Source organism: Nomascus leucogenys, chromosome 6 (genome assembly GCF_006542625.1).
Source record: "Nomascus leucogenys isolate Asia chromosome 6, Asia_NLE_v1, whole genome shotgun sequence".
NCBI classification, from domain to species: Eukaryota; Metazoa; Chordata; class Mammalia; order Primates; family Hylobatidae; genus Nomascus; species Nomascus leucogenys.
The window spans coordinates 7,102,632-7,114,836 of NC_044386.1; the positions used below are offsets into that span (position 1 = coordinate 7,102,632).

At 40.1% G+C, this 12,205-nt stretch overlaps 1 protein-coding gene across 1 annotated transcript in view; it reads left to right on the forward strand.

Moving 5' to 3' along the window:
- ADCY2 (adenylate cyclase 2) overlaps positions 1 to 12,205 on the forward strand; it is a 434,401-nt gene that overhangs the window by 303,059 nt on the left and 119,137 nt on the right. The window contains exons 7-9 of the mRNA XM_030813903.1: positions 1,334 to 1,461; positions 9,786 to 9,944; positions 10,766 to 10,898. Of these exons, the coding sequence (XP_030669763.1) occupies positions 1,334 to 1,461; positions 9,786 to 9,944; positions 10,766 to 10,898 (420 nt within the window). The remainder of the gene's footprint in view (positions 1 to 1,333; positions 1,462 to 9,785; positions 9,945 to 10,765; positions 10,899 to 12,205) is intronic.

The window sequence follows — 12,205 nt, forward strand, 5'->3', positions numbered from 1 at the left end:
TTTGGAAGGACACAATTCATTACCCATAACAGAAGTACTCGACGTGACTTCCTCTAATCACTGGAACAAAGGAGTACACACCCTTGGCTGACTATCCAGCCATTGGTTTATCCGTCATTGGTCAGAGGGGCAGTGTGCCTTCGACATGAGTTCATGGCTCACAGTTCAATAACGGGGGGTTATTGTCGGCAAACAGATACCGCAGTGCACTGAGTACTATGTAAAGCACATAACCTTACACTAAGGAACTCAAAACCATTGCCATTCACTGTAACTGTCATGTTTTCCAGTCTCAGAATATCTGTTTAGGAAGTATGAGAGGGAAGCTTGATTAATATGTAGTGGTTTGCCTTTTTCTTATTTATGATATTGTCGTCAGGAATTACTAAGCACATCATCTGTAGTACTGTAGATACATATGAAAGTACATCCTGGCTTGTGCACTATCAGACAGGGAAAAAATATGCAAAATATTCAGCAAATCTAACACATGCTTGAGAAGATGTGTTCACTTGATTATTTCAAATTTATTCGGTTTATACATAAGCCTATGTTCATATTAGAGAAAAAAATGCCTGCATTTGATACATCTTTTTTTGTTTTTCTTTTTCTTTTATTTTACTGAAGAGTCTGTAAGCTGCATCAAACGGTTAGAAACAAATATAGGATCAACATGTATGAATGCAGTTAATCTAAATATTAAAATATAAATACAAAATTTAGCCCAGAAAAATAATGAGGTAGTCAAATTTTACATTAAAACAATTGAGCCTAAGATGAGAATTAAGTTTTAAATTACTTGGCAGTATTGAATGGCAGCTTATTAGGTGTGGTGATGTCTATCAGAAGTGACATATCTGCAGGTAAGAATCTGCTTTGGATTTAAAATAAATAAAAGAAACCATAAGCACAGTAGGGAAGGACTTGAGATTCTAATTCATACTGAGTGCTGGTCATCATTTTCTGCTCTGAAAGACTCAGCTGTGCATAGAATGTTTTATTTCACCCTTAATGTTTGGAGCTGCTCAGACTAAAGAGATTGGCCCCATCACCATCCTTCTCTGCTTCCATGAAGTTTAAATCATTCCAGAACATTCTCCCTTCTTTCTCATTTTTTCCCCTTTTCTTTATTTGTTCCTCTTTGGAAATCGGCATGTAGGGGAGGGCAGCTCATTCTGGTTGAGTAATGAAGGGAAGCCCAACTGGTTCTCATTGCTCTCTCCAGACGCCCCTGGAATGGTGTGAGCAGAGCTGGCACTTGATGATATTGCATGAATCTAGATCATTTTGCAAGTGCTTAATGCAACTGAAATTCTGTAATTTATTCTTCCAGGAGAATGAATGCATGAGAATTAAAATTTTAGGAGACTGCTACTACTGTGTATCTGGACTCCCTATATCTCTCCCTAACCATGCCAAGAACTGTGTGAAAATGGGGCTGGACATGTGTGAAGCCATAAAGTAAGTGGACTACTTAGTAAGCATTTTGTTATATGCTTTAAGTTCTGGGGTACATGTGCACAACATGCAGGTTTGTTACATAGGTATACATGTGCTGTGTTGGTTTCCTGCACCCATCAACTCATCATTTACATTAGGTATTTCTACTAATGCTATCCCTCCCCCCACCCCTCCCCGACAGGCCCTGGTATGTGATGTTCCCCTCCCTGTGTCCATGTGTTCTCATTGTTCAACCCCCACTTATGAGTGAGAACATGCGGTATTTGGTTTTCTGTTCCTCTGTTAGTTTGCTGAGAATGATGGTTTCCAGTTTCATCCATGTCCCTGCCAAGGACATGAACTCATAGTTTTTTATGGCTGCATAGTATTCCATGGTACATATGTGCCACATTTTCTTAATCCACTCTATCATTGATGGACATTTGGGTTGGTTCCAAGACTTTGCTGTTGTGAACAGTGCTGCAATAAACATACGTGTGCATGTGTCTTTATAGTAGAATGATTTATAATCCTTTGGGTATATACCCAGTAATGGGATTGCTGGGTCAAATGGTATTTCTAGTTCTAGATCCTGGAGGAATCACCACACTGTCTTTCACAACGGTTGAACTAATTTACACTCCCACTAACAGAGTAAAAGCGTTCCTATTTCTCCATATCCTCTCCAGCATCTGTTGTTTCCTGAGTCAGGAAACAACAGTAAGCATTTTTTTAACTGTCTAACAATTTGGGGTTGTAAATCTCACCTGTGACTATTTCTATTGTTCTGCCTACTGGCATTAAATACATTATTGTGCATTTAAATATAATTGTGCAGAAACCCATTTATTGGGGTGTGAGTAACTCAATGGAAAGTAAAACTTCATTAAGTGTTTAGTATTATTTTTGTTTGTTTGTTTGCTGTTGAGATAAGGTCATGGTCTGTCACCCAGGCTGGAGTGCAGTGACAAGATCACAGCTCACTACAGCCTCTACCTCCTGAGCCCAAAGCAATCCGCCCACCTCAGCTTCCCAAGTAGCTGGGACTACAGGCAAGCACCACCACATCCAGCTAATTTTTGTATTTTTTGTAGAGACAGGGTGTCTCTGTGTTGCCCAGGCTGGTCTTGAACTCCTAAGCTCAAGCGATCTGCTTGCCTTGGCCTCCCAAATTGTTGGCATGATAGGTATGCGCTGCCTGACCCAGCCTAGTATTGTTACTATGAGCCTTAGATTGCAGTGAAACTGAGTTGGTAATCTATAGGAAGGGACAATTTTTTTTGTTTCAAAGGTGATTTTTAAAAGACATTTTGAATGTCTTCTTTGATCTTAAGGTAAAAGTGTGCACATGTTATCATCTTTCCAATTTCTGACAAATTCTGTGGCTTCACACACATTGTAAGGGAAGAGGTAGTTTTTACAACCAGACTGCAGTTAATATAAAAAACCAATACAAAAATATTTTCATCGAGTCAAAAATGCTCAACTCTGTGACTTTAATTTTAATTTGTATTTGTAACATATGTTTTCTGCATTGTATCTGTAATTTTTTTCACTGTGATTCCAGAGAAGATTTGCTTACATAGAATAATGATATCATTACCATTGACTACTACAAGGTAAAAATATAAGGTAAAAGGGTAATTTTTATTACCAGCATCACAATTTGATTAGCAGTACCTTCTTTAGTAATGCCCTTTGTAAAAGCCAGAATATTCTTATAAATAATAAAGCCTTTTGTTTGCTGACTGCATGATTGGAATATTGTACTTCATTGGGTTTTTGATTGTCCATTTTGGTCAAATGATATGACCTTATCCTCGACTTTTTTTTTTTTTTAATCTGAACAGGGTTGGAATTAAGAGCTTGATGTTCTCATTCCTTGTCTCAGGATTAAAGTAGAAAGGGCTTTACGTGAGAATACATCAAGTCCTGTTGTCACTGTGTTGATCATATGCTGAAGTGACTAAAATATTTACAGGTGACTTCCCCAGCATAGTCCTGGGAAGATTAATGCCCCCACCCCCCACCCCCTCGCACCCACCACACACACACACACACACACACACACACAGCCTCAGCCAATGAAATGGAGAGACCCGCATGTTCTATATTCACTAGCTCCGTGGCAAACTCCTGCATGCTTCTGTGGGACAGATCAGAAATGGGAAGGAAATGAAGTCGATGAGAGAGTTGAGATGGAAAGAGTGGTTAGTGTGAACTCAGTTTCCTATACAAAATGCATAGTGTGAGAAATAGCCATAATTGCTTCTTCCCATAAGTAAATCATATGTACTCTCTGATACATGAAAAATAGTTTTTAGCTTCTTTAAAAAAGTAAGTAACTATTTTTAATTCTATGGATCTAGATGTAAGTGAATCCAATCGGTGGAACTATTGGATTGGAAAAAAATATTAATTTTTTTTTTTCAAATTTGTAACCTGCCACTGGTGACAACCTCAATGTTGGTTTCAAACAGAAGGTGAAATGAGTACTATTGGAAGGAAGTATTTTTTTTATTTCCTTTTCAATTAGTTGTGGAAAAGAGTCTTATGAAGGGCAAAATTATGTGCATCAATAACACATTGGATTAAATAATCCACCCATTTACTAAAGCCTTGTTTCTGCTTTTGAATGAACTGTTTCCAGTTCCATAATGTTTAAGTTATTCCAATGTCTTGAAGATGTTTTAGGAGAAAGAATCCTTACATTACATGCACTGGCATGTCACCAGTTCATTAGAAATACTATTACATTTTTTACTGTGATAAAATATGTATGCCATAAATCTTACGCTTTGAATCATTTTATGTGTATATAAAAATGTACAATGATACAATAAAATGTATAGTTATGTGCAGTGATGTTGAGTAAATTCAAAATGTTGTGTAACCATCACCACTGTCAACTTCCAGAAAATTTTCATCACCCCAGACGGAAACTCTGTACCCATTAAGCAGTAACTCCCAATTACCCCTTCCCCAGCTCCTGGCCATCTCTAGTCTACTTTCTGTCTCTATGCTTTTTACTATTCTGGATAGTTCACGTAAATGGAATCATATAATATCTTTCCTTTTGTGTTTGACTTCTGTCACTCAGCCTAGTGTTGTCAAGGTTCATTTTTGTGGTGGCATGTGTCAGCACCTTTTGATGCTTTTGATGACAGCATAATATTCCCCTGTAGGTATATACCACATTTTATTTATTTTTGATCATTGATGCATCAGTAATATCTTATGTGTGCAGAATCTCAGTAATGTCAACAGGTTTGAGGGACCTCTCCCAATTCTTGCTGATCCCTCAACTCAATCCTCAAGTCAGGCTTTGCATCCCTGTTACCTGCCACTTGCAGAACAAGGGATTCCACATTCTTCCTCTGTTTGTTTCATGTATAGTAGACAAGGTGATCAATAAAATGGTTATTTGGGGCTGGGCATGGTGGCTCATGCCTGTAATCCCAGTGCTTTGGGAGGCCGAGGTGGACCGATCACCTGAGGTCAGGAGCTTGAGACCAGCCTGGCCAGCATAGTGAAACCCTGTTTCTTTTTTTTATTATTATTATACTTTAAGTTCTAGGGTACATGTGCATAATGTGCAGGTTTGTTACGTATATATACACGTGCCATGTTGGTGTGCTGTACCCATTAACTTGTCATTTACATTAGGTATATCTCCTAATGCTGTCCCTCCCCCCTCCCCCCACCTCACAACAGGCCTCAGTGTGTGATGTTCCCCTTCCTGTGTCCAAGTGTTCTCATTGTTCAATTCCCACCTATGAGTGAGAACATGCGGTGTTTGGTTTTTTGTCCTTGCCATAGTTTGCTGAGAATGATGGTTTCCAGCTTCGTCCATGTCCCTACAAAGGACGTGAACTCATCCTTTTTTATGGCTGCATAGTATTCCATGGTGTATATGTGCCACATTTTCTTAATCCAGGTGGACATTTGGGTTGGTTCCAAGTCTTTTTTTTTTTTTTTTTTTTTTTTTGAGACGGAGTCTCGCTCTGTCACCCAGGCTGGAGTGCAGTCGTGCAATCTTGGCTCACTGCAAGCCCCACCTCCTGGGTTCATGCCATTCTGCCTCAGCCTCTCCGAGTAGCTGGGACTACAGGCGCCTGCCACCACATCCAGCTAATTTTTTGTATTTTTAGTAGAGACGGGGTTTCGCCGTGGTCTCGATCTCCTGACCTCATGATCCGCCCGCCTCGGCCTCCCAAAGTGCTGGGATTACAAGCATGAGCCACCGCGCCCAGCCGGTTCCAAGTCTTTGCTATTGTGAATGGTGCCGCAATAAACATATGTGTACATGTGTCTTTATAACAGCATGTTTTATAATCCTTTGGGTGTATACCCAGTAATGGGATGGCTGGGGCAAATGGTATTTCTAGTTCTAGATCCTTGAGGAATCACCACACTGTCTTCCACAGTGGTTGAACTAGTTTACAGTCCCACCAACAGTGTAAAAGTGTTCCTATTTCTCCACATCCTCTCTGGCACCTGTTGTTTCCTGACTTTTTAATGATCGCCATTCTAACTGGTATGAGTTGGTATCTCATTGTGGTTTTGATTTGCATTTCTCTGATGGCCAGTGATGATGAGCATTTTTTCATGTGTCTGTTGGCTGCATAAATGTCTTCTTTTGAGAAGTGTCTGTTCATATCCTTCGTCCTCTTTTTGATTTTTTTCTTTTAAATTTGTTTGAGTTCTTTGTAGATTCTAGATATTAGCCCTTTGTCAGATGAGTAGATTGCAAAAATTTTCTCCCATTCTGTAGGTGGTCTGTTCACTCTGATGGTAGTTTCTTTTGCTGTGCAGAAACTCTTTAATTAGATCCCATGTGTCAATTTTGGCTTTTGTTGCCATTGCTTTTCGTGTTTTAGACATGAAGTCCTTGCCCAGGTCCATGTCCTGAATGGTATTGCCTAGGTTTTCTTCAGGGTTTTTATGGTTTTAGGTCTAACATTTAAGTCTTTAATCCATCTTGAATTAATTTTTTATAAGGTGTAAGGACGGAATCCAGTTTCGGCTTTCTACATATAGCTAGCCAGTTTTCCCAGCACCATTTATTAAATAGTGAATCCTTTCCCCATTTCTTGTTTTTGTCAGGTTTGTCAAAGATCAGATGGTTGTAGATGTGTGTTATTATTTCTGAGGGCTCAGTTCTGTTCCATTGGCCTGTATCTCTGTTTTGGTACCAGTACCATGCTGTTTTGGTTACTGTAGCCTTGTGGTATAGTTTGAAGTCAGGTAGTGTGATGCCTCCAGCTTTGTTCTTTTGGCTTAGGATTGACTTGGCAATGCAGGCTCTTTTTTGGTTCCATATGAACTTGAAAGTAGTTTTTTCCAATTCTGTGAAGAAAGTCATTGGTAGCTTGATGGGGATGGCACTGAATCTATAAATCTATAAATTACCTTGGGTAATATGGCCATTTTCCCTGTTTCTACAAAAATACAAAAATTAGCCAGGCATGGTGGTGCACGCCTGTAATTTTAGCTACTCAGGAGGCTGAGGCAGGAGAATCACTTGAACCCCAGAGATGGAGGTTGCAGTGAGACGAGATCACACCACTGCACTTCAGCCTGGGCAACAGAGCAAGATTCTGTCAAAAAAAAAAAAAAAAAAGTTTATTTTGTTACACCCCACCCTCATGAAAGGGCAGCAACAGAGAGGACATCTCAGCACGCTCCAGTAATTGTTTGTCCACTTTCATCCTCTCTCCCATGCAAGGATATGCATTTCCATTCCCATTCATTGAGCCATGAGGTGGGATGGGTACCAGACAGGAATTTTCATTTTTTAAGCTGGTGAGGGGAACATGCACACCTGGCACTTGGGTTTTTGCCAGATGGTCTCAGTGTCATAGGAACCAGCAGCATGAGTCCCAGACGGCTGCCTGCTCTTCCCTCTGTGTTCACACCTCCACACTTAGCAGTGCTTCATTCCCTGCTAGCCCAGGCACCACTGCAGAGGCACTTCAGCTGCAGTTTTGGAACATTTCCAATGCTTAGAAACATTTCTTTTTTCTGCCATGAACATGCAAATTATTTTTAATCAAGTAATATTCAGGACCTTGATTTTATAAGGGATTAAGCCTTCTCTTAAACTGTACTGTTTACCTACTACTGTTGCAAGCTTTAAGCAATGACTTCAACGTTTTTCTATAGATCATATAAATTGCATATACATGCAACAAAACATGTGGCTAGTTGGCCGGGCGCAGTGGCTCACGCCTGTAATCCCAGCACTTTGGGAGGCTGAGGCGGGTGGATCACGAGGTCAGGAGATCGAGACCATCCTGGCTGACACGCTGAAACCCCGTCTCTACTAAAAAACAAAACATTAGCCACGCAGTTTGGCATGCGCCTGTAGTCCCAGCTACTGGGGAGGCTGAGGCAGGAGAATGGCGTGAACCCGGGAGGCGGAGCTTGCGGTGAGCCGAGATCATGCCACTGCACTCCAGCCTGGGCGACAGAGTGAGAGACTGGTCTCAAAAGAAAAAAAAAAAACAAAAACATGTGATTCATTTGAACCCACGGTCAACTCATTTTTTTAAAAAGACAACATGGAGACGGTTTTAATGTTTTAACCAGTCAGCTCATTAAGGAGTTCAGCTCTGTCAAATGGACAATCTGAGACTCCTTTTTCCTCCGTTTTTATCCTTCCTTGGCTCTCTGCTGGCCTACTTTGGTAAACAGAAACGCCACGTGGTTGGAAATGTCCTCTCAACAACATAAAATGTTAAGAACAATTATGGGTTCTCTAATGAATTTTTCAGAATCATCATTGCTCAAAAACAGAAGCACAGTACATTTTTCAAAAATGACCTTGGTCCATTAGTAAACTTGTATGAAGTTGTGCTGTTGCATTGGGCCTTGAACCCTTTGAGAGGTCAACAATCCACTTGGAGGAGATTGTGTCCACCCAGGCTGAATTTCTGCTAAGGGCGGAGATGGAGACAGACAGGGAGTGCTAATTGCCCTCAGGGCAGTTAGAGGACAGAGGCAGCAAGGCTGCCCAGACCAGCCTAGAGGGGAGAGAACAGAAAGCCTTTCTGAATGGGGCTGTGCCTGAGCCCGGAAGAACAATGCCAGCTGGCCACATGACACCAAAGGGAGGCTTGGGGGCATGGGGAGCAGGAAGAGGAGTCATTATAAGCAAAGTCCGGAGGTGGGGACGCCCTGGTGCTCACACAGCCACAGCCTGCAGATGCAGGGCAGAGGGGTGGGGGTGGGTCTCCTTGTCCTGCTGATGCTCTGGCTCGTTTTGTGGGGCAGGAAGGAAAGGTTTGGATGACTTGCATAGAGCCAAATGGGTAGCTGGGTTTTTTGCAAAAACAAGAAAGGAAGACAGTGAGGGAAAAAAAGGAAAGGAAACGGGAAGGAAAATATCTTTCTATATTCTTTTTTCAGAGTGCGATTTATTTTTATATCGTGGGTCCATTTCGTTTGATCATTTTTAGCATGCTAAAATGGTATCATTATATCATTTAAGCATGACATACATGCCTATGCCATTTTGAGATGTTAATGATTCATTTCACTACGATTCACAAGTGGTGGTGTCTTTGTTTGATTGTGCTGCAGTCGGCATCATTGCTTCCCTCCACATTGCCTCTTGGGTAATTCTTTCGATGTAACTAGGAACACCTTCCTGTACTTCTTTTGCAATACTACTTTAATGTATTCAGCTAGCAAGAACAAATAAGTATTGCCAAGCATTTCCATTTTTTCTTCATTGAAGTTCATCATTTTTCTCTGTTAATGAGTTGGTAATAAGGTCCTAAAAAGTATTTTTTCTCTTTTTGTTAAAGAATGTGCACAACTGGAAAGGCTTAATGTCATGATTATTTTGCTAAAAATTCTTATGTAGGCTAAAATCATTATTAAGCTCACAAATGAGCTATATTGTTCACTTATTAGCAGAAGATATTCATTGGAGAGGTACATTGTGCTAAGCACTAAAATTGCAAACCCTGTTTAAGACTGTTTCTGACATTACAAGGCAATGTCACGTGATTCTAGTATGAAAATGCAGACATGTGCCAGCACATGGTAGTTGCTTGATACATATACATTGCAGAAGTAAAAGTTATAGCCAAAATGTTCTGTCATCACTATAGTCTGGCCTGATCTGGCTTTAATAGCAAGAACATTGGTCTAATCTGGAGTGACTGGAAGGAAAAACCCTTCTTAGCTCAGAGGAGTGATCTCCTGCCATAGGAAGGTTTATGGTCATTTCCGACAGTTTGAAAAATTCTGAATAATAAAATACTAGGAAAATTGGCCAAGAGTGAAAGGAAACAGTGGATGTTACTTGATCATGATCTTACTTCCCTTCTCTTTAGGAAAGTGAGGGATGCTACTGGAGTTGATATCAACATGCGCGTGGGCGTGCATTCTGGGAATGTCCTGTGCGGCGTGATTGGCCTGCAGAAGTGGCAGTATGATGTGTGGTCACATGATGTGACCTTGGCCAACCACATGGAAGCTGGAGGGGTCCCTGGGTAAGGCCAAGCATTGGATTTCTTTCTTCAAGCAGGCAGCACTATTAGGGATGACAGATTATCAGCCTAATGACAGAGTGCTCAGTTTTTGATCACTTCTGTTGCCTCTGTTGGTATCACGTTACTCACACCCAACGGCCTCTTATGTTAAGCAGATAAAGATGAGCTCTCAAGTCCCTACACCACAACCCCTATTGTCCATAGTTCAAAGACTGTGAATATCAGACAGTAAATTACAAACTTTTGCTTATTTGCAAATGTATGAATAGAGATCTGATTTAAAGATGTTTTACAAAACAGTCCAGATATGGCATCTGTCTAGAACTGTTGACCTCTAAAACCATTATATTAAAATAAGTGACCACAGCATCCTTCTCTGGGGAGAATAACATATTTCAGTCAAGAGAATCTTTATCAAGGGCTATAGTTTAGAGAAGCACGAGAGCAAGCACTGAGAAAGAAAATCTACATTATTATACAGATTAGCATACTTCCTAAAATGCCCATGACATACATTTCAAAGATATTCTCACAAAAATTCAAGATAATCAAGTTGTATTTGCTGTAATTCACCACACCCACCATGCAGCTTTCTGTGAGTGCAGAGAAGCTCCAAAACTAGTAGTGCATGACCTCTAAGAGCATCTTTCCAAAGCAGTGGTCAATAGAATATAAACTTTAATTGTGGTCAGTGCTCCTAAGAACATGTAGGCTTTCCTTCATTTGGTGGATAAATTATTTCAGAAATCATGAGCAAATAGAAACCTTTCTTCACATTTATCCTTTTATGTCTTGACTGTGATTTTAAAATGCAATTTCAGACGTGTTCACATTTCTTCCGTCACCCTGGAGCACTTGAATGGCGCTTATAAAGTGGAGGAGGGAGATGGTGACATTAGGGACCCATATTTAAAACAGCACCTGGTGAAAACCTACTTTGTAATCAACCCCAAGGTCAGTATCATTGTAAAGAGTCTATGATGAAAAGGGAGGAGGAGCAAATTATTGATATTCATAAGTGTTTTTAGTCAATATCCAATATAATTCTTTGCTACTCTTTGTCCCCAAAATATTTTAAATGCATATGGTGGTTTAATTGCAGAAGATGTTTTGTAATTATGAATTCAAATACTTATTAAATGAGCAGTTGAAGTGCATTGCTTGTCTGCAGGATGAGGGCGTTGATGTAGGTTGCTAGTTCAGGCCATCGTGTGTGTTAGTCGGTGTATTCCTTGGTGGGTGCTGCATCTGAAAGCCTCTCAGTGGACACAGCTGTTGATACCTGTCGGTTGGGAAATTAAATAAAGAGAAAATGATTGACTTAGGGCTTTAGAAGATAAAAATCCAATTAAGTAAAATAGGATGAACATATACAAAAAAAAGAAGAGAAGAAATATTTGAAAGATTAACACATAAATATTACATAGACATGCTTGCAAGATTGTCTGTATGCACAAGCATATTTGCCTTCCGTAACATAAGAACATCTATTGCCTGGAAGATGATCCACCCTATACAAACAGTGAGAAACTATCTCTTATTTCATTCACACCACATTTAGGCCAGATCAAGGGGCTTAGAGTTCTCATTTCTTTTAACCCTTCTCAAATTCCTGCCAAATGGGTATTATCACTATTTACAGATTAAGAATCTGAAGCTTTCAGGGGTTATGTAATTCTTCCCAAATTACACAGCTGATAAATGGTGCAAATATCAGCAAGAAAGACCTCTGAACCATGAAAACCAATATCATAAAATCAACAAGATCAACTTTATGGACATTTACTTGTGGTAGCATCTGGGAAGCCCCAGTTTCACCTTTGAAGACAAACTTTCAACTAGCTTGATGATCGATCTGGAGATAGATGTGTGGCAAGCAGCAGGGACTGGGAGATGATGGGCGGGTGAAGGCTCAGAAAACACATGTACAAAGAACATTATGTTCAGGTAAAGAACACCAAAACACGGTGTTTGGGGCTATGTAGCATTAGAAACAGCTACAGTTATCACTTTAGAAAAACACAACCATCAAGAAAAAGCTAAACAGATCAGCACATTCTGTTTTAAGAATTTACTTAATAAAAAATGTCCATTAACATGTCATTTTTTTCTAAGTCTCAATTACATGTATGTTTTGCTAGCTGAAAAAAGATTCCCTCAACTCAAATAGTGTGTTCCCCAGTAACACTGAAGGAATAAGGACAGAAAACACACAGGGCGAATAGAGGGCTGTCAGGAGGAATGACCCTAGTCCAATGAGG